At 38.6% G+C, this 26,578-nt stretch overlaps 1 protein-coding gene across 1 annotated transcript; it reads right to left on the reverse strand.

Moving 5' to 3' along the window:
* Positions 1 to 364: 364 nt before the first annotated feature.
* Positions 365 to 24,820, reverse strand: LOC308515142 (uncharacterized protein C4orf17; the record flags this gene model as incomplete). The annotated part of the gene is made up of 8 exons (XM_081085687.1): positions 365 to 567; positions 1,980 to 2,023; positions 3,594 to 3,786; positions 4,830 to 4,911; positions 8,190 to 8,330; positions 16,413 to 16,477; positions 18,906 to 19,112; positions 24,694 to 24,820. The coding sequence occupies 8 exons, from the start codon at positions 24,818 to 24,820 to the stop codon at positions 365 to 367; spliced, it is 1,062 nt and encodes a 353-aa protein (XP_080941813.1).
* Positions 24,821 to 26,578: the final 1,758 nt, after the last annotated feature.

Consider the following 26,578-nt stretch of genomic DNA (forward strand, 5'->3'; position numbering starts at 1 on the left):
AGAAATAAGCTCAGATGTTAAAATTCTGTTTGTGTCTCTGTCAGAGTTTTCAGCAGGTGTGGAATCATAACTGCTTAAATTTGATTATGGATGATTTTTCTAACATCAGGGCCCGATTGGAAATATAGTATATAAATAAACATTTTTTTTTTACAAATGATGTTAAAATTAACTACAAATAGAAATATTGTCTCCAGTAATATTTGTTTAGTAGCATTATATGCTGGTGCTTTGAGATTTACATGTGCCACCTGGTTAGAGGAGCTGTTGACTCCTTGATACCAAAATATTTAAAAAATAATAATTTGATGTTGTAACAAAGTGAAGCTCATGTGTATGAGAGAATTAGCCTAGTTTAGATTTTCTACCTTTGGTATGTTAAAGGAGAAAATGTTCTCTGGGGAGGGAGATTGTATTCTGGGTGTATACTCCTTGCTGACATTGGTTTTGTTGATATGCTCTCCTGAGTTTTAGGCCTGGGAGGAGAGTTTGATTTGCTGAAATATTCTGTAACTGGGATTGTCATCTTATTTCTTCTTATAAACATTGCAGGTTTGTGCTCAGCCTCTAAAATAGAAAAAAAATCGAAATAAGATCATAATTGAGACATGGGACACAACTTCTGCCATGTTTTAGTAGCAAATAACATACAAAAAATCTATATGAAGTTTAGGTGAACCAAATATGCTCCAAATTCATAAAATAATCTATTCTCATCTTTTGTATCATCTGCTCACCTTGAATGAGTTATTTGTTCTATTGCATGTAGGTATGTTCTTTGCTCTTAGAATTAAACATTACTTTGATAAGAATAAATTAGGGCTTTTGATGGGCATCATGGGACTAATGAGAAAAAGGAGAAGGATCTATTGTCTTGATAGACAAAAAATGGACAAGTTTGTTAAAACAACTTATTTGCACTCATGAGACCTCTATAAGGCCTACACAGTCATATCCAAGGAAGAATAAGGATTTGGGGAGATGCTAAATATCAACACTGGGCGCAAAGGTGTATGATTTAGGGATTCTTATACAAAAGTTTTCCAGATATCTATACAGGGTAAAATAGATTTGGGACCTACAGGTAAAACATAAAACTGAATAATAGAAACATCACTATCAGGATTTTGTAGTCCTGCGGTGAAGAGTTTTATAGAAGACAGATATAATAGACAGTCCTTGGCATGTCAGAATAAGGGGATATTTTCTAACTTCTAAAGTACACTTATTATTGCCTATTAGCAGATAGAGCCCCTTTTGGGTTGGTTAACTCCAACAGAACCCGCTAGCATCTAGAGTGACCTCCAGGAATTCTAATTAATTACCACGTCATTCCTGGTTTAAGGGGAACTTGTAAAAATAATAAGGCAGACTTTTGTTTGAGGCTAGTAGACATAGTTTATAGCCATTGCTCTATGGTCATTGTTACTGTGCTTATTTTAAGGCTAGGAGGTACCAATCCCACAAGGATATTTCAGTGGGGCTATTTTGGATCAATGTAGGTCTTTCCACAATTCTTGAGTTTTTGTGGTCCAAATCATAGTCTGGGGCTGGGCTTCTGGGAAGGACACAAAACTGCTCCTCTCTTTCATATACCAGCTATCTCATGGTGCACCTGCTGGCTGATTGCCATTTTACTGTTTTCTCTGGTTGACTTTGTGTCTAGTGAAAATCATTTGGCTCAATGACAGTTAAGCTGTGAAGAACCAAAACTCTGAGATCATTGTCTTTTTGTTAAGTCAATCCAGGGCTCCTCCTGTCACCTAGAGTTCCCTGTGTCCTTCTGTCTTGCTTCTCAAAGAGTGTCTGTCCCTGAGGCACTTAACCTTTCAAAACAAATTTATGTCAAATGTATCTCTATGAGAAGTTCAGCAGATGCTGCCCCTTAGAGTAGCTGGAAGTCACTATTGTAGTTTACTAGTGAGTTACTTACTAGGCTCCTTATAACAATTCAGTAATTATCACAAACTATACTTAACCTTTTGGTACCACCTTATTTTCTTCAGATCCTTGACTTGACACTCTAAATCAATTGGAGAAAATGAAAATGAAATTCACAGATACAAATAAGTATAATAAGTATTTTCTATAGGGTGCATTGTCATCATATAAGCTAAGTAATGTTGTCTTAAATAGCCTATTCCAATTCTTTGTGTTTCAAAGTAGATAGTATTAAATGTATTTTCCAATGAAAAATTCTTCTGACTTTAGGTAAATATCTAAACTAGTACATCATACTAAGGTAGAGAGACTGACCCTGACAACCTCCCAGTTTCTAATTTTTTTCTTTTAGTCCTCACCTGAAGATTCTTTTTTTTTTATTGATGAGGGAGGGAGGGAGGGAGGGAGGGAGGGAGAGAGAGAGAGAGAGAGAGAGAGACAGACTGACATCTGTTAATCAGTTGCCTCCCATATGTGATTGAATACCCTGACCAGGAGTTGAACCCACCAGTCTTCAGTGTCTGGGACAATGCTCTAACCATTTACCAACACCAGTCAGGGCATGCCGATTTCTAATTTTATGAAACTAAGGTGGAGACAAATTGCAATGCTACAAAATCTTCCTCTGTCTGAATGCTTTTTAAAGTGACCTATTATGTGTTTTGAATATTTACTGTCTCTGAATTTAAGTTTTATTCAACTTTTAATTTTAAAGCAACCAGATTCTCTCTCCCAGCTTAAATAGCATCTTACCGCATTCTTTCATCATGATGTTATACACAAAGATGCATTTTCTTTTGTCATTGAAATTATAAGATTTAGAAAGAATTTCAATTGAAATATTTCCCAATCCCCTTAATAGTTATTTTTCCCTCTGACAACCCCCAGGAGTATGCCAAAGATAATCAAGTAAAGCAATGTACTTTAACCTTCCATTGTTTATACAAAAAAGTGATGCCTCTATGATACGCATTTAACAAGCTATACAATAACAATACAATTTAGATTTTCTTTATAGCTTTTATTTTTAAATAAACTAAAAAAATATACTATATTTTCTTAGATTTTGGGTGGCTACTCTTGTCCTTAGAGCAAGTATGTCAAACTCGTGGCCCATGGGCCACATGCCTCTTTTATTTGGCCTCTGTTAGCCTTTGAGTTTGACATGCTTGCCTTAGAGGAAAGAAAAGTTTGCTCAAAAAGAAAAGTTATTGGGTACGAAAGACCTAACCTCTGCAAAAATGCTCTGAAAAATAGTATTTAGCCCTAGCTGGTTTGGCTCAATGGATAGAGCACTGGCCTGCGGACTGAAGGGTTCCAGGTTTGATCAGGGCACATGCCTGGGTTGCAGGCTCGATCCCCAGTAGGGGGCATGCAGGAAGCAGCCGACCAATGATTCTCTCTCATCATTGATGTTTCTCTCTCTCTTCCTTTCTAAAATCAATAAAATATATATATTAAAAAATAGTATTTAGAGTGATTTTCATTACATTTATGAAAGTGAAAAAAACCTACAAAACTAAATACACATTGTTGTCATTTACTGGATAAAGAGGAGTCTTAAAAACTCAGCATGTTTCTAAATATAATGAAAAGAGAATTCAAAGTCTTCATGCACATATGCCCTCTATGTGGCCAGGGTGTCTAATTACCTGGCCAGTTGATGTCCTTCTCCAGGTCTGGTCAGCACTTTTGATTTCACAGGTGAATATGAAGGAGATTTAACTTTGGTTAGCTTCCCAGTCACCGCTGCTGGTTCCGCGGAGACGCTTCTTCTCAGAGGGCGAGTCAACAAGTTTATCTCAGACAGCTCAGCATGAATCAAAGCTGAGACCCACTCTTTCTCTGATTTAACAAAAGGGGTGAGAGCGGCATGAAGGTTGTAATGATCACTGTCTAGAGACACACTGAACTACTTTTCTTACCCAGCACGCCGGTGTAAAGGCTGCTGATCTGTTTTCTGGGTGGGCCCCTATGTGTGAATCAACATTTCTGCAGAGAGGTTGGCTTACAACAACCTAGTTTCTGATGACCTGTGGTACTGTAGTGCCCAGAGTAGTTAACTCGCTGAGGGATTGCCCATGAATGGCAGTGGACTAGTTTTCAAATATTGAGTACAAATCTCAGCCTTACAGGCCACTGCCACATGAAAAAAGAAAAGAAAAGAAAAAGTATACCTCTAAAAATAATAAGTACAATGTTATCTTACAGATGGATAGTTAAATCATAGTTACAAGCATATCTAGAAAGAAATACACTGTTCACTGAAATGATGCCTGTGATAGTTTTATTTATTATTATTGGTCTTCTTTTATTTTTTTTCTGGCTCCTCCCCGGCCCCTAGCAATAAGCACTTATTTCTTGTGTAATTTTTTGTTTCAGTCTTAAAAAGGAAATATTATAGAGAGTAACTAGAGACTTCTTACTCCCAAATACTTCTCAATTGCCTGCCAAGTAGTCTTGAATTCCTGGGGTAAGGAACTATTTCCCAAATGCTCCCACTTAAAATATTACTCTGTTTTGGCACATTGGTATTTCCGAACTTTGATTAGTGCAATGGTTCTCAAATAGTTGTCCCCAGACCAGCATTATTGACATCATCCCCGGGGACTTCTTAGAAATGCAAATTCTCAGGTTTTACCCACCTCAGATGTTTGGCCTCCATCAGCCTGATGACTAGCTAGGTGTGAGGATAGCTGCTCTATGCTGTTTATGGTTGTCCCATTAAGACTGGCATGTGTTTTCATGGACTAGGCCAAGAAGGGCCTAAAGGAGGCTAGGAGATGGTTTGGGTGGGGAATTGGCAGAGCTGTTAGAATCTGGATCTTGGACGGCTATGCTATTGCCATCCATACCAAAGGGAGAAACAGGCTCTGTGTTAATCTCACCTTTTGAACTTGCGTGAAGCAGCCACTGTAGAACTTCGGCCAGAGAATCAGTATGTAAAATGTTACAGAGCTTTGCCAGAATCTGATACAGAATATTAGAATTACATGGTGAGCAAATAAATGGCACAAGGCTTATAAAGTTCCCTTTACTTTCTCCAGTCTCATCCTCCCAGATGTCACTATGTACACAGTGTTCAATTAAATCAACTGGGATTTTAGCTCGGGAGCCAGCAGAATCTTTAAAGAAGCAACACCTCCAATACAGGTAGTAATAGTTTAGGTTACAGGATGCGGTTTTCCTTGTTTTGTCTGTTCATTACCAACATTATCTGGAGGAGACATTTGTTTTTCTTCTTTTGGGGAATTGATCCTTTCCCTTTGCACCATAGGATTCTAATGGGGACCTTCCAGTCACAGCACTGTCCCCTCTGTACTGCTTGCTCCTCTCTACAGGGGTGAATCGAGCTGGATTCATCATTGTTCTTCAGTTCCCTGAATAGTGATTGGCCCAATGGGATAGGAATCTAATTCCTGTTTGTAAATTGGAATCCTTCTTTGACAGTTTTTATCAGGAGGTAAGGGCTGAAGTGTGGATGATAGAGGAGATTAATATATGAAATAATGAATTCTAATGAAATGGACTATAATAAGTATTAAAGTGCAAAGTATTAAGCTCATGATATTTCCAGTTTGGCCCTAAACTCCATCTGCTGTTAGAATTTAGACATATCTGAAATTCATGCCTCTCTCCTTAACTTCGGTCCTATGTAACCATCAGTCTACTAGATGTATCCATTTAGCTGTACTATAGTTACTTTGCACAAAATATCTAAAACTAAATCTCCATCTTTCCCTCCCTAAAACCTGCACTGAACTCGCTGTTCCTCCCGGTTCCCCTGTCTCAGTGCACAGCAGGAGCATATATGAATGTATGTCCAAGGCACAGCCTGGGATTCATCCTGGACAATGCCAAACAAGTTCAGTAAACTCTTCCTTCTAAACACTTCTCAGGTATTTCCATTTCTCTCTATTGGCACAGCCCTGACAACCCAGTCTCACCCATCATCAATTCTTCCTGGAGATACTGCAGCATCTTTTTTCCTAGTTTCTCTGCCTGAAATATTTTTTAAAAATGCTATTAACTCAACAAATATTAGTGTCTGCCATTGAGCTAGATACTGGAGATACAGAATTGAAATTAAAGGGCAGAAAAATCCACTGCTTTATATTGAGCTTTGTTATATTATTAAGATTCTTGTCCTCAGTAATGTCACATCCTGAAGACAGCAAATTAAATTTGCTCCTAATTTTACAATAAATCAATAGCTATGGCAAAAAATAGGAAGAAGAACCCTTTGTACCCTCTGGGCCACTCCGCCTCTAATGGTATTTTCATCAATATGGTGATTGTGTATTACTCCCAGCTTCTTTAACTCATAGATTACCCATTGATCAACTTTGAAAGAATATAAGCATCCTTTTAGTGAGAGGGAGTGGAATATGCTCTCCCTTCTTTTCACTGAGTTTTGTTACAGAAGGTAGTAAATATATTGGCAGGTGAGTTTCATCTGTTGAAATTTGATTTTAGGATTTGGGAGTATAGGTCCATAGTAGCCCCTACTGTGGGGCTAGAATACCCTATTGGTTTTATGAGGTTTGACCTTTCTGGGGTCTCAACTGAATTCCTGGTGTGTTCAACAAGGTCTCTTCAATCTGGCAGGTCAGGAGTCCAGCTTCTCTAAGCAACGTGCTGCCTCTCATCAGCCTCCTTCCGCCAGGTTTCAGAATCGCCTCCTCTGCAGTCAGAATCTCCTCCTCTGCAGGCGCAGCTTACTTATACTGGACTAAAGACTCGTGCAACCCTGGGCAGATTTTTGGAGCTCATTCTCTCCACAGACCCCTTTTCCTCAGGATCTTAATTTCCAGCTGCTTCAGCATCCCCCAAACATGACATCATTATCCTTTACTGTTAATGTAGGTCCTTATCAGGATTATTCAGTAACAACCCTTAAGAGCATGTCAAACTCACAGCCGTGGGCCGCACGCAGCCCACAATGAATATTTTTGCAGCCTAGCCAATATAACGGTGTGAGCAGTTGTTTACAGTTATGAAAGGAATAAGTCTCCTGTCAGACCCAGAATTACTGACATTCACCTTGGGTCAGTTTTGGAAGTAATCACGGCAAACAAGATTTCCCCCAAAGTAGGAAAGATGGTAGCAGAGAAGAAATTCCAAGTGCCAGGAAGAAAACATTAATTTTATCATTGCTCTTGTTCTTTTTTATACTATACTTTTTGAAACAAACCTACATTTCTATGAAAATTGAAGCTTTTGTTTTGTTTTTTTGCGGCCCACATAAACTTAAACCCTGTTTATTTGTTCCAAGTTAGCTTTTGAATTTGACATGCTTGCCTTACAACATGCCCTGTTAATTTGCAATTGCTACTACTGATACTTATTTTAAAATTCTGGTCAGAGTTATCATTACAATATTTTGGCCCTTAATTCATTGTAGTGAGTCTTACAGTGAGGTAAGGTGGAAGCTACCATGGATCTAAAGAAGGGAAACATGGGAAACATAGGACCAAGCTTGTTTGGCAAATGCCAAGCCTTTCATTATGTCTAAACCAAATGCTGTGGGGGGTTTTGTTTTGTTTTGTTTTTAATTTTTATTGGATTGGAGTGCCATTTGTTAATAAAACTATATAGGTTTCAGGTGTAAAATTCTATAATACATCATTGTATATTGTATTGTGTGTTCACCCCCCAAAGTCAAGTCTCCTTTTGTCACCATTTGGTGCCCCTTTATCCTCTTCTACCCCCTTTTCCTCTGGTAATATCCATACTGTTGTCTATGAGGTTTTTAAAATCCTTCACCTTAAACCAGCGGTTCTCAACCTCCTGGCCCTTTAAATACAGTTCCTCATGCTGTGACCCAAGCATAAAATTATTTCCGTTGCTACTTCATAACTGTAATGTTGCTAATGTTGTGAATCATAATGTAAATATCTGATGTGCAGGATGGTATTAGGCGACCCCTGTGAAAGGGTCATTTGACCACCAAAGGGCTCACGACCCACAGGTTGAGAACCACTGCAAACAAACAAAATCGGGACAGACTCATAGATACAGAAAACAAACTGACAGCTGTCAAACACTGTTTTCTTAAGAGTGATGGGATTCCAAGGAGAAGTAAGACTACAAGATAGCATTAGGCCTTGGATTTCAGGCTAAGTGGTTTTAAATCAATTCAGTTGTCCAAGGGGAACCCAAGAGTTTTAAAGATGCTAAGAGATGTGAATTATTCTTGTTTGTTCATGCTGTAACCAAATTGGAGATTAAATAAACTTGCCCCTTACTTTGATTTCCTGGTCCAGGTAGTTTGGTATGCATATGGTGCTCTCCTGGGCGTTAGTCTTGGCACTCAGCGCCTCTGAAGAACAAGGGCCCATAGTAGAGCATGCCTTGGGAGGTGAGGGTGGATTTTTTACCTCACTTTCCTAAATCAAAGATATAAATATGCATTTTCATCCACTTATATTTTGTTTAAAAATTAAATGTAAAACAAATCAGAAATATTGTAGCTAAATGAGAAACATACAAAAAAGCAAAAAGGGGTTAGTTTTAACTTTCCCTTAAATCTAATTTTCAAATATTTGCATTTGGAGACAGAACAAATAGTAATACATTATTTACTTTTTGTGAAACCATTTAAAACCCTTGGTTGAACATCAACATAGTAATTTTTAAATGTTTAATGTGTAAATTTTATTTATATTGCTGTTTCAGATAAGAACAAACTCATGACACATAGTAAGATTTTCCGTGGAGTTGGGAGTATTTCTCTTTTATGATTGGAAAAGTTAGTCAAGAGGTTTTGTGGTGTGTCTGTGGATAGTGTGAACTGCTGTCTCCTTACTCTGCTAAATGTCAGCTGAAAGCTGGAGGATTAGAGAAGAAAACTTAATTGTTTCCCTTGATTAGTTGGAAAAGGAAATAGAAAGTCTATTTTCTTGAGTTGGGAGGTAAACTATACTGTTTGCCATAAAAAAAAAAATAGAAAGAAAAGAAAGGTTGTAAGAGCATAAAGTCCAAGAAGGTATGGATGTGTGTGCCTATTCCAATAAAGGCTTTTTAACCTTCAGAAGCAAGTGATATACAAAGACACACAGACACTAGTGGCTGAATGTGTCAACAGCTGGGGGCTATGATGACTGGGCTTGATTGAGCAATGTTTAACTGTTGACGTTTAGTGAAATTAAGCTGTATTGTTTTAGATGCAGTCTTTTGTTTAAGTTTCTTATGTAGACTTCTAGTTTTGGGGAATAGTAACCCTCCCACTAAATATAACTACAAGGCAGGTTAAAATAAAACAACAATAACAAAAAAGCAATGTCAAGGAGTGAATTAAATAGAGATGAATAGGTCAAAAGTGAAAGGGAAGTGAGAAACTTGAAGCTAACCAGTGCAATATCCATTTTGCCCTTAAATCATTGACCTTGGAGAATGAGAACTTTCCTTTTGATCTAAAGGTCCTGAATAATAGGACTTAAAGTTCACGACCCAGACAGGAGCCACCCAAGGGCTATACTCTTAAAGTGAAGGTGACCTATAAATGTAACAGTCCTTGAAGAAATATAGTCATTGATCAAGGTTTAAACATGGTTTAAATTGATTTAGGCTTACAGGGTCTTTGGGTTCCTATAGGAACAAACACAAATTCTCTCCCACAGAAAATTCATTTACCATGGGCTTCAGATTCCTACACATAATTTTTCATACCTAATATCCAGCAATTGAGCTGTGACTCAAGAAGAAATATAATGCAAATTAGAAAAAATTTTAACTACTGAAAATGTTATATAGCACAATTATGAAAGTAGCTAAAGCAATCCTCAGAGGGAAATTTATAGCTTTAAAATATATACATTAGAAAGATAAAAGAAACTAGACAAGGAACAATAAGTATGTGAATGGAAAGAAAAAATATAGTAGTAATCAACAAACTAAAAAAGAAATATATAATATAGAGGATAAAAAACACAAACGTTTATTCTTCGATATAGTAATAAAATTGATAAACTGTTGAAACTTACCAACAAAAAGACACGAATCAATAAAACTGATATGTACATATAACATATCCTGCAGATATTTTAAAAAGAATATGAGGATATTATATATAACATTGTTGATAAATTTGAACGTTTATATGAAATGAATAATTTTTAGAAAAAGAATATATTACCAAAATCAATTCAAGAAGAAATAGAAAACCTGAACAATTCTATAACAAAATAAATTTCAAACCAAATAATATTATCAGGATTGAAGACAGTAATTTAGTAATGATTAAAGGTATATTTTATCAAGGGGACATAAAAAACCTAAATAGTTATATTTCTAATAAAAAAAAAGGTTCATATGACCTGTTTAAAAAAATGATAGGAGTGAAAAAAAAAAGAAATCCACAATTATAGTCAGAGATTTCAACACCTCTCTCAATAATTGATAGAAAAAGTAGACAGCAAATCAGTAAGGCCATTGAAGACTTGAATGAGAATATCAACCAATTTGACCTAATTGATATTTATGTTACATTATACCCAACAACAGCAGAAGAGTGAACATTCCGTTTCATGGACACCTAGAACATATATCAAGATCAACCATATTCTGGGACATATAACAAATCTCAATTAATTTAAAAACTTTCAGATTATTCTGGGCTAAGAGCAATTAGCTGGTGTAGACATTCATGTCCCTCTAAAGGGTGTTGGTCACATTGCCCAAAATTATTGCAATCAGCCAGTTCTTCTCTAAAGTCCGGTGGCCTATTAACAGAAATATGTGAATGAGGCTTACAAGAAGGAGAGCAAAGACATCCTAACACAATATGACTAGACCCTGCTGTCAGCTGATCCCCATCACTGTGAATTTGAAAAGCTCAGGAGCCCTGGTGCTCACTGCCAGAAATCTTTCTGATAAGCCCATCATGGGGATCAGGCTTCATCTTTATTTATAATAAGCAATGGTTGTGGAATTTAAGGTTTCAGAAAAAGTATAGTCTCTGGCCACAATGGAATTAAACTAGAAATCAAGCACATAAAGATATCTTAACAATTCCTGAATGTTTGGAAATTAAATAACAATTTTAAGTAACTCATGGGTAAAAGAAGAAATGAAAAAGGAAATTAGGAAGTATCTTGAGCAGAATGAAAAGGAAAATTCAAAATAATAAAGTTTTAGGGATACCACCAAGGCAATATTTATTGAAAAATTGTAATAATACATGATTATATTAGAAAGAAAAAAGTCTCGTCAATGACCTAAACCTTCATATTATATAGATACAAGCCAAAATCAATTAAATGAAAACAGAAAAATAAAGCAATAGAGATCATGAATTAAATGAAAAGCTAAGTCTTTAAGAAGATCAATAAAACTCATAAACCTCTGGCTACATACATCAAGAAGAAAAAAATCATATAATCATTAAAAGGATATTATATGAATGACTTTATATCAAAAAATACAACTTAGATGAAAATGTACAAATTTCTTAAAAAATGTAATCTATCAAAACTCACTAAAGAAAAAATAGATGATCTGAGTAGCCTATATCTATGAAAATAAGAAATTAAATTTGTCGTTAAAAAATCTTTACTCAAAGAAAAGTCCAGCCCTGATGGCATCACTGAAGATTTCTTCTAAACTTTTAAGTAAAAAATAATACCAATTCTACATAAAATCTCCCAGAATATTAAAGAAGAGTTCCCAACTTATTCTATGAAGGCATTACTATGCTGATACAAAAAGCAGTAGAAGACATTACAGATAAACTGCAAGCAATATTCCTTATGACCATGGACATAAGAATTATAAATGATATATTTGAAATTATATAGAAAGGATAACACTGAGGAACCAAGATGCCGGCATAGGTAAACACCTGTACTTGCTGCCTCCCACAACCACATCAAAATTACAACTAATAGGTGGAATCTCAATACCAGATATCAAGCTGTATTACAAAGCCACTATTCTTAAAACAGCATGGTACTGGCACAAGAACAGACATATAGATCAATGGAATAGCATAGAGAACCCAGAAATCGACCCAAACCACTATGCCCAATTAATATTCGACAAAGGAGGCAAGAGCATACAATGGAGTCAAGACAGTCTCTTCAATAAATAGTGTTGGGAAAACTGGACAGATACATGCAAGAAGATGAAACTAGACCACCAACTCACACCATACACAAAAATAAACTCAAAATGGATAAAAGACTTAAACGTAAGATGGGAAACCATAAAAATACTAGAGGAATCCACAGGCAGCGAAATTGCAAACATATGCCAAAGTAATTTCTTCTCTGATACTGCTCCTAGGGCAATGGAAAGTAAAGAGAAAATAAACAAATGGGACTACATCAAAATAAAAAGCTTTTGCACAGCAAAGGAAACTATCAACAAAACAACAAGAAGACCCACTACATGGGAGAACATATTTGCCAATATCACCAATAAGGGTTTAATCTCCAACATTTACAGGGAACTCATGCAATTTAACAATAGGAAGATAAACAATCCAATCAAAAATGGGCAACGGACCTAGATAGACACTTTTCAAAAGAGGACATACAGAGGCCGAAAGACATATGAAAACATGCTCAGTCACTAATTATATGAGAGATGCAAATCAAAACAACCATGCAGTATCATCTCACACCTGTCAGAATGGCTATCATCAACAAATCAACAAACAACAAGTGTTGGAGAGGATGTGGAGAAAAAGGAACCCTTCTGCACTGCTGGTGGGAATGCAGACTGGTGCAGCCACTGTGGAGAACAGTATGGAGCTACCTCAAAAAACTAAAAATGGAACTCCCATTTGACCCAGTGATCCCACTTCTAGGAATATATCCCAAGAAACCAGAAACACCAATCAGAAAGGATATATGCATCCCTATGTTTATAGCAGCACAATTCACCATAGCTAAGATTTGGAAACAGCCTAAGTGTCCATCAGCAGATGAGTGGATTAAAAAACTGTGGTACATCTACACAATGGAGTACTATGCTGTGGTAAAAAAGAAGGAACTCTTGCCATTTGCAACAGCATGGATGGTACTGGAGAGCATTATGCTAAGTGAAATTAGCCAGTCAGAGAAAGATAAATATCACATGATCTCACTCATTTGTGGAATATAAAGAACTACATAGACTGATGAAAAGGGACAGATCCAAAGACAGAGAAAGAGCGATCAGACTATCAATCCCCAGAGGGAAAGTAGGGGAGGGTGGGGGTAAGGGGAAGAGATCAACCAAAGGACTTGTACGCATGCATATAAGCCAAACCAATGGACATGGACAACAGGGGGATGAGAACATGAGTGTGGGGGGGGGGAGGTTGGGGGTTAATGGGGGGATAAGGACACATTTGTAATATGTTAACTAATAAAGAAATTAAAAACAAATAAATAAATAAATGGGGGAAAAATTACAACTAAAATACAGAACAACTATCATCCAGAACCACGGGAAAGCTGGCTGAGTGGAAGAACTACAACTAGAGAGGTAAAGAACATTGAGACTGGTAGGAGGTGCGGAGGCACAGAATGGGCTGGTCTGGCACATGAGTGTGCTGCTTTTTTAATCGGGAGGGAGATCACCTCTTTGGAGGTCACCTGGAGGAGCAAGGACCACTCCACTCCAGACCCCCAGCCCAGGGTCCCAGAGCTGGGGAAAGAAGTCCCTGGCACTGCGAACTGAATTTACAGGCTCCCGCTTGCTCTGTGACCCAGTGCTGGGTGAGGCTCTGGGGGACCCAGACACATATGGGGAAAAACTGGACTGTCTGTCATCAAGGCAAGAATGCGGGGGTAACAATGCTCACAGCGGTCATTGTTCCCATGCTGAGATCTATCCAGTGCAGCCATTTCTGTTTGCTCTGCCCTGGAGATTTCCTGAAATCCCACCCCACCCAATTTATAACCCCACCCAAGCTGTGCACAGTGGCTTTTGCATATGAATGGCCTGTCCTTTCTCAGCCTAAAACCTGTCAAACAAGCTGCAGCTGGGTCAGGCAGTGTCAAAACTATCAAAGGCCCAAGGTCGGCACCAGCACCAGCCTGCCTTGCTTCACAGCTGGGCCTTGCATGGACACTTCCAAAGCCAATACAAAGAGGAGGAATCTGCAGATCTCTCTGTAGCTCCTGGTGGGTGGCCACAGGCAGTGGCTGACTTTGCACCTCCTTGGAGATCCAAGAGCCAGTGTACCCAATGATCAGTGTGAGACCATACCAGATTACAACTCTTCACATCCATAGTGACACACTCATAGGGCAGACTCAGGGAGCACCAAAGCCCCACTGAAGCAAGTCCTGCCCCATAAGGGTGTCTCCTGCACAGCGGCTCTCCCATTGTATTCGCAGCTGGTCCCCACAGCCAATTGGCCTGGAGGTCAATTTCTCTAAGCAATGAAGGCTCAACTACAAGACTGCACACAGCCCACAAAGGGGTGCACCAAGAGTGTCCACCTCAGGTGAATGGGGAGGCTGAGCCACTGGGCCCTATAGGACACCTACTACAAAAGGCCACTCTATCAACTCAAGGAGACATAGCAGCTCTACCCAATACATAGAAACAAACACAGGGAAGCAGCCAAAATATGGAGACAAAGAAATATGCCACAAATGGAAGAAATGGAAGAAAGAAAACTACTGGATGTAGAGTTTAAAACCACAGTTATAAAGTTACTCAAGAATCATCTAGAAACCTCTGAGGAACTTAGTGAGACTTTCAAGGATCTTAGTGAGAATGCCCCCCCGCCCCCCCCCAAAAAGGAAAAGGGCCAGTCAGAAGTTAAGCATACACTGACTGAAATAAAGAATAATATACAGGGATTCAACAGTAGACTAGAGGATCCCAAGAATCAAGTCAATGATTTGAAATACAAGGAAGCAAAAACCACCCCACCAGAAGAGCAAAAAGAAAAAAGAATCCAAAAATATGAAGATAGTGTAAGAAGCCTCTGGGACAACTTCAAGCTTACCAACATCTGAATTATGGGGGTGCCAGAAGAAGAGAGAGAGCAAGATATTAAAAACCTATTTGAAGAAATAATGACAGAAAACTTCCCCTACCTGGTGAAAGAAATAGACTTACAAATCCAGGAAGCACAGAAAACCCCAAACAAGAGGAATTCAAAGAGGACCACACCAAGACACATCATAATTAAAATGCCAAGGGAAAAAGACAAAGAGAGAATCTTAAAAGCAGCAAGAAAAAAACAGTTAGTTACCTACAAGGGAGTACCCATACGACTCTCAGCTGATTTCTCAACAGAAACTGTGAAGGCCAGAGGGAGTGGCAAGAAATATTCAAAGTGATGAATAGCAAGAACCTACAACCAAGATTACTCTATATAGCAAAGCTATCATTTAGAATTGAAGGTCAGATAAAGAGCTTCACAGACAAAAAAAAAGCTAAAGGAGTTCATCACCACCAAACCAGTATTATATGAAATGCTGAAGGGTATTCTTGAAGAAGAAGAAGGAGGAGGAGGAGGAGGAGGAGGAGGAGGAGGAGGAGGAGGAGGAGGAGGAGGAGGAAGAGAAGGAGAAGGAAGAAGAAAGAAGAAGGTAAAGATAAAAAATTATGTACAATAGTGACAACAAATGCATATTTATCAACAAGTGAATCTAAAAATCAAATGAATAATAAATCTGATGAACAGAATAAACTGATGAATGGAATAGAATCAGGGGCATGGGAATGGAACAAACTGATGATTCTCAGAGGGAAGGGGATATAGGGGGGAAGAGATTAGACAAAGATCTTATATGCATGTATGCAGTACTAATGGACACAGACAACAGAGTGGCAAGGGCCTGGGGTGGGGTGGGAACCGGGTGAAGGGGAGCTATGGTGGGGGGAGGGGGAGAGGGAAATCTGTAATAATCTCAACAGTAAAGATTAAAAACAGCATATTACGCTTTGACTGGTTGAACGGCCGACTGGACCACTGGACACTTAGCATATTAGGCTTTTATTATATAGGATAACAACTTGGATGAATCTTAAAATAATTATGTTGAATTAAAGAAAACATATTAAAAAATAAATCTCAGTATATAATTTCATTTATATAAAATACTAAAAATTGCATGCTAAATCTTTAGTGTTTGCCCATGGGAGGACCAGGATCATGAGAAAACTTTGATTGCTATGGAGGCTCCCATGGTGTGGATATATATTTATCAAAAATCATCAAATTGTGTACTTTAAGTATAAGATGAGGCAAAAATAGGTTTACAACTGTGAGTACAGTTTATTCTTGTATGATTATTTATTAATAATGTTATTTATTGTATTGTTTTCCATAAAAAAAACTGTAAACCTACTTCTGCCTCACCCTGTGTGTGCATTTTACATCATGTTAATTATGCTTAAATAAAGCTGTAAAAAAATATTGTGAAACATGGTACTTTTCAGAAAAGTACATGAAGAAGAAAGAGGAGAGGGAATGATAAAAGTAAAACTAAATAGGTAGTTGTAAATAGTAGTTTCTTTACCTTTTTAATTACTAAGGGATTCTCACTGGAAGTTTTGAAGCACTCCTTGATTTTTCTACAGGGCTCTGAAATGATATTGAGGGAAAATATACTTAGATCAAACTGAAAAAAACTGTCCTATCACATGCCATATATGTCAGTTGCTGAAATAGATGGAAGTATCTCTAAATTTCAATTAAGATCAACCCCTGGATCTGTTTATAAATATTAAAAAATTCACAGGTAGAATTATACTACAATAACATAATAAAAGCATATCTATATTATAAAATGAATTCTGTAGCCAGGAAGATGATATAAAGAAACATTGCAAGAGCTTTCTTGATCTGGGTAAACTGTTTTTGAAAGTACATATTTCAGTGTAAAATAATTTTTTCTCTGGTTCCTGTTCATGTAACTGTCACTTTCTCTAATTACAGAGATTGTATGTGTGCTGTTCGCTCTGTGGACAGAAAGTGAAGATGTATGCTGAGTTAAAATTAGATTCTTTATTTGATTTCTTGTTTCATCAGTCTCTCAACCCTACCCATTCCATACAGTCATCTAACTAAATCCCCCTAAATTACCCTAAAACTACTTAAACATTTGCTTAATTTTCCCTTGCATTAATTCAAGATATATCCTGTTTATGTGATGCTGTCTTTTTTACTAAACCCATAGTAAATACAGCAATTCTTTTAAAGGTGAAAAAAAATTTGTGTATATACCCAATAGTATCTGAATTCATTACTTAGAGTATGGAAAACAAAGTCATGGGTGTGAATCTATTAAGAGAACTCTTGTGGGAAACAAAAACCACTCTAGTTATTCTAAGCAAAAATAATACAGGGAATTGGTTGTTTCTAATATCATTGGAAGGGCTGGATCAGTGAACTCTGGTCTCGACCCTTCATAAATCATTTCAAAAACAACATCGTGCACCTAGCCTACCAAGGAAGCACAGCCTTATCACAGGCAGAAGGGAGGGGAGTCAGGAGGTCATGGCCACTTCAGTGGCTATCACCACATCCATGAGGCTAAAGATTAGGCACTGGATCACTGCTACAATCCAAAAGCCATCTTATTGGCTGATTTTGCCTTTTGACACCTATAAATCCAGAATCTGAACACTGGGATGTTGTAGCAAAAAACAAAAATATCTTTGTCTCCAGTCATACTTGATAGCAGACATAAACCAAAAAGATGACCTAATTCCCATCATAGGACTCCTACAATATAATTTTTAAATTCCTACACTTTACAGCATAAGAAGGGACACTATAAGAAGGTGGAATAAGTAGGCTTTGATTCTTCATTGCTGGTGGGAAGGTGGGAAGAGAAACTCCTAAATAAAAGATGAAATGAGTTAACAAGCATGCAGACCTTAGAATGGAATCACATAGTAAGTACTCTGTTAGTGATCCCTCTTATTATCTTTTGAAAGTGTATATTTTACCATATTATACCAAAATAATTTTCATGTGCCCCCAAATTTTAGCAATACAGGGCAGGAGAAAGAGAACAGGATATAATTTCAGAATTCTGAGGCGTCAGGCCTGGGCAGGGGACCCTCATTTCCCCCCATCACTGGTTCTGCCCCCAGCCCAGGCCTGATGCCTCTGGCTGAGGTGTCCAGCCCGGGCAGCGGGGACCCGCAGCGGCAGCAGCGCCGCAATCTCCTGCTCTGCCCCTGCCCAGGTCTAACACCTCTGGCAGAAGCATTAGGCCTGGGCAGGGGACCCCCAGCTCCCCGCGGTTGCAGGCTCCACCCCTGCCCAGGCCTAACGCCTCTGGCCTAGGTGTCCGGCCTGGGCAGCGGGGACCCGCAGTGGCAGCGGGGGGCGCCGCGATCGCACAGACTCCGCCCCAGCCCCTGCAGGACGCCTCTGGCTGAGGCGTCCGGCTCAGGCAGCGGGGACCCGCAGCTGCAGCGGCCCCACGATTGTGGGCTCCGCTTTAGGCCCAGGCAAGGGACCCCTAGCTCCCTTCCACCCCTACTTCCTGCTATCACTGGCCAGGGTGGCAAAGGCGCCTGATTCTCCAATCATGGCTGGGGGGCAGGGCAAAGGCGGCCCTCTTAGCTCCCCCCTGGGTTTCCGATCACTGTCAGTGGCAGGGGGCTTCTTCCTGCTTTCCCTTTCGCCTCCCTGCATTGTGCCTACATATGCAAATTAGCCGCCATCTTTGTTGGCAGTTAACTGCCATCTTAGTTGGCAGTTAATTTGCATATAGCCCTGATTAGCCAATGAAAAGGGTAGCGCCATACGCCAATTACCATTTTTCTCTTTTATTAGTGTAGATTTATTAACATTTTTGAACTACTGAATTGAAATTAGAGGGGTAAAACATTTTTATAATGAATAACCTATTTCACAGTGAGAAGATTTCATGGCTGTTTAAAAATCACTGCAGCTATATTAGCAATCATATAGATTTCCTTCCACTCACCCCCACCATTCCCTGATAGTTTGTTGGAGGCCTCAGGAAAGATTTCATCAGTTGAGTGGGACTCACCAGAATGAGGCCGTGGGGGATGTACATTGGCACTTTTGGGGGCTGGTGAGACTCCTCTGACTGGGCTCTCCAGGGCTGCAGTGCTGGGTGGGTGACTGCATTTGGCAAATGGTATATTGTCCGTCATCTCTAAGTGGTTGAACTGGTTAACATCCCACAATGAGTTCTCATCATCCTTCACAGTACAGATAGGAATGTTATTCAAGCCTGAGTAGTAAGGACAAGAAGACCAAACCACCAATTAGATTTGGGGCAGGTGTTTTTTGAGTGATCAGTAATATCCCACCCAATTAGATGTTCTTAAATGTGTGTAAGTTGTATGAACCACTGCGAGTCTTTGAAAATCAGTGTAGCAAATTATATTTGCAATACATGCTTCCTTGAAATAGCCTGCCATCTTGTTAGCCTGAGAACCAGATCCACATCTTTGATCTTGATCTGAGTCAAGTGGGGTAGGTCTGCCTCTATTCCAGATAGACCTCTCATTTCCCAAGTTTTGATAATGACTAGGAGAGATTATGTTAGCCTTCTTCATGAACACCAGATTGAGATTTTTTGAAAGCATCTAGAATGCCTCAATGTAGAAAGGCATCCTAAAAGGCATACATTGGCTCTTCTTTTGTACTGGCAGATGGTGAAAAGCTGTTGGAGTTAGGAATAGGAGGCAGGGTAAGGTAGATTGTGAGGGAAGGAAGGAAGGTGAATGTGGTACAAAACCTCCTTTCTCATGTCAGAGTTCTGGGTTCATTCCCTCTGCTGTAATAGCTATTTGCTTTTGGCTCAATTATTGATTTATAGACAGGCCATCTTTTCAGTGCAATACTATGTCATGTATGTCGAATTGGACAGCTTAGGGAATGGGGACATGCAGGGCATTGCTCTATGTTAATCAGTGAATTATAAGAGATGATGGTAGATGGTTGCTTTGTTTCACAGGAAGGGTCTCGATAGTGGTTTCATATTTGCCATTCTTCTGAATTTCCCTCTGGCACAATAGGTCCACACCATTCTTATCTATCTGCTCAAATGACATCAAAAAGGTCTTTGCTGACAATACAGCCCATTACACTCTATCTCCCTTTGCTCTTTTATTTTTCCCATAGCATTTGTCACCTGTCGTATCTGTTTGCACATTACTAGGCTGAGCTGCCCCAGAATAGAAACTATGTGAAGCATGGATTTTTGTTTCATTTTCTGCCCTATTTCCAGTATCTAGAATGGTGCCTGGCACAAAGTAGGTGCTTTATGATTATTTGTTAATAATGAATAGATAACATAGCCAAATGCAAAGCTTTGATTTAAGCTAATACTTCGAACTTTACTTATAGTAACTTGTTCCAAATAGAAGTGAGAATACAATTTTCGAAGGTAGCATTACTTCTTATCATTTTATTTTAAACACCTAGGTTTAGTGGTTGATCCAGATGCATAGTGAAAAATTGTTTATCAAATGAAGCATATAACATTAACAAAGAGACAATTAATGTAAAATATCCTATTTTCTGTCTACCTCCTTTAATTATAAAAGATGTGTGTGTGTGTGCCTTTCCCCCCTCGATCTCTATTTTTTTTCAACTTTGTTTTTCTTGTTCATTCATACATTTTTTTTTCATTTTTATAAAGAACTTAGATTCCATCTTTCTAACCAAGAGTTAGGAAAGGAGTTAGGAATAGGAGGCAGGGTAAGGTAGGGTAAGGTAGATTGTGAGGAAAGGAAGGAATTAAAATGTGGAAAGTGTCAAATGGACTGTCATTAAAGTGGTGTCAGAGTCAAATGGGACAATATGAAATGATTTAAAGCTAGTCACAGAAATATGAAATTCAATCCAGCAGTGAAGGAGGTTAGCAACAATTTTGGTGGGAGTTTCATTTACTTCCTTGAATATACAGGAGAATTAGGTAGTGGAATCTTGGGCCCAAGAAAGACCAGCTGCCCCTTGAGGGAGTCAAGTTTCTGTACCACCCTATTTTCTTTTAGAGGCATTGTCTTGGATCATGTTCCCTGGAAATAGAAGCTGGGATGGAGAGTTGTGTGAAGAAAATTTATTGGGGAGTGTTCTTGGGAACAACATGTATAAGGAGGCCAGTGAAGCAGGATTGGGCAAAAGTTGAACTGCAATACTGATACCATAGAGGCCTCAGTCAGTTCCACAAGGAGCAGTGGATGGCTCTGGGGAGGTGCCTCAACTCAAGGCAAGGGGGTCAGGCCTTTCTAACTCCCATCAACCTCTCATTGGTCAAACTCCCATTATGCATGAGAGCTCCCTTGAGCTGCGAGCAATTCCCAGAGAGGGGCTCTGTATAAGCCATCAGTTGTTGACACACCTGGCAGGTGGGTAGCTGGGTGCCTTGGTCCTGAAGCCATCACTTAGGTAGGTGGTTGGTGCACTATAGCATGTACTACAGTAACTGTTGAAGCTTGTGACTAAATACAGGGTGTCCCAAAAAATGTATACATACGTTAACAGCTGATGGCTCAATTTTGAAAACGAATTGCCTTTATAATTATTCAGAGAGCGTGTATACATTTTGGGAGGACAACCTATATTTTTACTTGATTAGTATCAAATATCTTCCACTAAACTGTGAGCTCCTTGAAAATAGGAGGTGTGCTTGTTTTGCTCACCACCATTTCAGTTTCTCAAGGAGTGGCTGCCACATGGAGGTGCTAAATTCTTGTTGAAGGAAAGGAGGGAGTTTTAATAACACCCAAATATTTTGTAGAGTCACTGACATATTTTAAACATAATTTAGAGCTACCTCAGCCATCCAGTAGTTGTGTGTCCTTGAGCAAGTGATTTCATTAAAAAATCATTTGTGCAGCTGTATGGTACAAGTAGAAGTGCAGCAAGCCTCACCTGATGTTGGGAGATCAGTTAAAAAACCAACTCCCTCATCCAGGTAAGAAGGTATGAGGGGGATGGGCCAGGGCAGAGAGCAGCACAGAGAAAATTAAGACAGAACTTGAGGGTAGAACAAGAGGAAAGCCCAGATGAGAAGCACAGAATTCCTAAAAGAGATTAGGAAAGTGAAAGCCAAGGGAAAGCAAACACATGTTAAAATAAAGAAGTCATAATGTCCTAGGAATCTATTGTCTTGGCAAAAACTGAGAACAAGGTCTTTAGCAACCCACATGAGAAAAACATTGCATTTTAATCGCAACTTCCTTCTTCTATGAAGGCAAATACTACTAAGTATTTAACTGAATATAATTTTTTTCTGGTTTTAAATGCTTGAAAGTACTGGATATATCCCCCTTCCCTTTTTTTTTACATTCTTCCTTGAATTATCATGTCTATACTGCAATATAAAACTGCTGGCAAGGGACTGACATTTATGTCTTCAAATCCCCTATAATGTCTACCACAAAGCCTTGCTCATAATCATATATGTTCACAGAAATATATGTTCAACTGAATAAAAAATTTTCTTTGGAAATCTTTTGAGGCTATATCTGCTAATTCTAGAAATCATAACTGGAATTGAAATGAAAGAGAAGAGCAGTCAGTTCAATTTCAAAGAGCAAAATTCGAGGTGCCCATGAAGCATCCAGTGTCTCACATGTAGGTCAAGTGGACAGTTAAATATAAAGGTCTAAAGTTTAGAAGAGGAGTCTGAATCTAGGATACACATTTGAAAGTATTTGTCCTACAGAGGGTATTTGAAACTTGTGAATGGGTAAATTTGACAAGGCTCTCAGTAAATTAGAGAGAGAAAATGGTCAACGACTGCACTGTGGAGGAACTCCAACATTTACTGCAGAATCAGCAAAAATAAAAGCCGGGAAAGAGAAACCATAGAGGTAGGAGAAAAAATAAATGCACAGCAAAAGAAACCATCAACAAAACAACAAGAAGGCCCACTGCATGGGAGAACATACTTGCCAATGTTATCTTTGATAAGGATTTAATCTCCAAGATTTATAGGGAACTCATACAACTTAACAAAAGGAAGATAAATAATCCAATCAAAAAATGGGCAAAGGACCTAAATAGACACTTTTTGAAAGAGGACATGCAGAAGACCAAGAGACATATGAAAACATGCTCAAAGTCACTAATCCGAGAGATGCAAATCAAAACGACAATGAGGTACCATCTCACACCTGTCAGAATGGCTATCATCAACAAACAACAAGTGCTGGCGAGGATGCGGAGGAAAAGGAACCCCCGTGCACTGCTGGTGGGAATGCAGACTGGTCAGCCACTGTGGAAGACAGTATGGAGTTTCCTCAAAAAATTAAAAATGGAACTTCCATTTGACCCAGTGATTCCACTTCTAGGAATATATCACAAGAAATCAGAAACACCAATCAGAAAGGACATATGCACCCCTATGTTCGTAGCAGCACAATTCACCATAGCTAAGATTTGGAAACAGCCTAAGTGCCCATCAGTAGACAAGTGGATTAAAAAACTGTGGTACACAATGGAATACTACACTGTGGTAAAATGTAAGGAATTCTTACCATTTGCAACAGCATGGATGGAACTGGAGAGCATTATGCTAAGCGAAATAAGCCAGTCAGAGGAAGATAAATATCATATGATCTTACTCATTTGTGGAATATAATGAACAACATAAACTGATGAACAAAAACAGATCCAGAGACAGAAAAGCATCGATCAGACCGTCAAACCTCAGAGGGAAGGTAAGGGAGGGTGTGGGTAAGGAGGAGAGATCTACCAAAGGACTTGTATGCATGCATGTAAGCCTAACCAATGGACACAGACACCAGGGGAGTGTGGGCATGAGTGGAGGGGGTGGGGGGAATAGAGGGATAAGGACACATATGTAATACCTTAATCAATAAAGAAAAAAAGAAAAAATAACAAAAAAAACGGTGGTACATCTATACAGTAGAATACTATGCTGCTGTAAAAAAGAAGGAACTCTTATCATTTGCAACAGCATGGATGGACATGAAGAGCATTATGCTAAGTGAAATCAACCAGTCGGAGAAAGATAAATATCACATGATCTCATTCATTTGTGGAATATAATGAACAACATACACTGATGAACAAAAATAGATCCAGAGACAGAAAAGCATTGAACAGACTGTCAAACCTCAGAGGGAAGGCAGGGGAGGAAAGGAGTTGGGGGAGGAGGGTTAAGAGATCCACCAAAGGACTTGTATGCATGCATATAAGTATAAACAATGGGCACAGACACTAGCCGGGTGAGGGCATGTGCTGGGGCGTGGGAATGGCCGAGAAGTCAATGGGGGGAGGGGGGGGGGGAGGAGATGTATGTAATACCTTAATCAATAAAGAATTTAAATAAATAAATAAATAGTGTTACAGAAACTAAATCTTAAAATGTGAAAGAAAGAGAGGGAAAGATGGGAGGAGAAAAAGATGAAGGAATGGAGGGAGGGAGGAAGAAAGGAAGGAAAGAAGAAAGGAAGAAGGGAGGAAGGGAAGAAGAGAGAAGGAGGGTGGATAAAATATGTGTTTCTTCAGGGCTGGTATTTAGCATGCAGATGCTAGCATAGCTGTGCAAGTTGTTAAAATATTGAAATAATCTTATACCACTTGGCCATTGCTTCCCTGAACTCCCTAAGTGGCCCCTTTCCTAATAATGGGGTAATCCAAGCATGAAGACCTGGAACAGGGGTGCCGCCAGCCTCTGCTTTAGCTCCAGTCCTGGCATCTGGTCACCATAGTCAGTGCCTGTGCCTCCGCAGGGGTTCGATGCTTTGAACAGCACCTCTGGGTTTACCCACCTGAATCCCCAAGTAGCCTGTGTAGAGAAGAGACACATTCTAGGACCTGAGTCACCTTACCTTTGATGTGGCAGACCCTTCTGGGATGAGGGGTGTGCCTGACTAGATAACAACTTCCATTTCTAGCCATACTATGGCTGCCTTTGCTCTCAAACTGAGGAGTAGACGCTGGGGATCTGAGGCTCATGTTCACGGAGTGTTGGTTTCTCCCTCTCCACTGTTGCCACAAAATGCCTTGGGGTCTACCTTAGCCTGGCTTCCACTTCCAAAGGTGCTCATACCCTGAAATCACAGAATGGCAATCGTTCCATCAAGGGGTTCTTGACATTTTCTTACACAGCAATTATTTCTCCACCTTCTTTGTTTGTACTAAATTATTTCTTGTTTCAAAGCAATGTGAAGCTATTCTGCTTTCGGACCACATTTTTTGTAAACTTTGAAATCAATCTAGGCATGGGTGGAACAGAAAAATTTTCTCCTGGAAAAATCAAAACATTTGAGAGAAACTTAGAGTATATTCTATATTGAATTGCATTTAAGGTCACTTGGTTGACTTTCCAACATAAAAATAGATAACATGGTTATTATCAATTTTAATATAGTAAATTAAAATAATAGTTTTAAAATACAATACCCATGAAAGTGCTTTGCATTAAATTAATTTTAAATAAGGACCTTTCCTATTGTACTTTAATAAAATCTGCATCTTAAATTTGTGTCATCTTCTGAGAAGATGGTAAAATCTGAAGAAGAAAAAAAGTCCAATAGCAAAAGAATGATATGACATTTACAAACTGCAAAACCTTTGGCATGTTGTTCTTTGCAGTATTCAGTACTATTTAATGATATTCCCTCACTCACTCAGCAATCATTTATTAGGCACATACAGTGCCATAGTCCTAAGGGATAAAAGATAATGTTATGGCTCTTGGGGAATTCACGATCATTTGGGAAAGAAAATTTCTGGATTAGGAACCTAAGAAAGAGTTATTTAACTTTTCTTAAAGATGGTATACTGGTCTTGAAATTTAAGAAGGAGTTTTTTGTGTGTTCATTGTATGTTTTCTATCTTACATAAAAATCTTATTTATCACAGCACTATCAGGAAATGTACATTTTATTTTTAACCGAGGCAGGGAGTTTTTCTGGTCAGAATAATTTGCGGTGTCAAAATATTTCCATATTCTAGAAAGTGATTTCAAGAATTTGTTGGGGCAGGTATTTTTAGTTCATTGACTGTCTTTCTAGGCTAGAGCAATCTGTATTCAAGCTTTTCAAGGTATATATTCAGAGTGTATGGTATAGTAATGACTAGCCCTGTTGCCACAAAACATCTGATTTTCATGAAAACATCTGATTTTCATAAATTATAAAATTATTCTGGCTGAATAAAATATATTTCAATATTTTAAATTCATAAAGTATTACATATCAATAAATACATTTTCTTATTGTTACTTACAAGTAATTAGGAGGTAGTTCTAGCCTCTTTGTGAAAATTAAGCCTTAGACTTACTCGTTCTTCTTTCTATGTGAGACTTTTGTACAATCAGGTCGGTAAATTAATTTTTTTTGTTTTTGTATTGGGGAAAAATGGCACAGTAGGCAGTTTGGAGAGTGAAAAGGATGTTGAGCTATAATTAAAAAGTGGGATTTATGGTCCCAGCTTTGCCATTAATGAGCAAAGTAACCATGGGTGGCTTGCTTTACGTCCTAGGTTTTGGCTTGCTCATTTGAAACCCGTAAGTCATTACATGTCTGCTGGAATATTTAGCTATTCTACAATGTGTTTTTCCCACATCAACTCTCTTAGTTAATTTGAAGGATAGTGAAGTACTTTAAATTCTGGTATAAAAGGTAAAAAAGCAAACAGTGCAAAGAATTATTCTTCCTCCTAGAAAATTGCAGAGTAGTCTGAAATTCATCTTGCTCTTATATTTCAAAA

The sequence above is a fragment of the Myotis nattereri genome, assembly GCF_964212035.1.
Source record: "Myotis nattereri genome assembly, chromosome: 1".
NCBI classification, from domain to species: domain Eukaryota; kingdom Metazoa; phylum Chordata; class Mammalia; order Chiroptera; family Vespertilionidae; genus Myotis; species Myotis nattereri.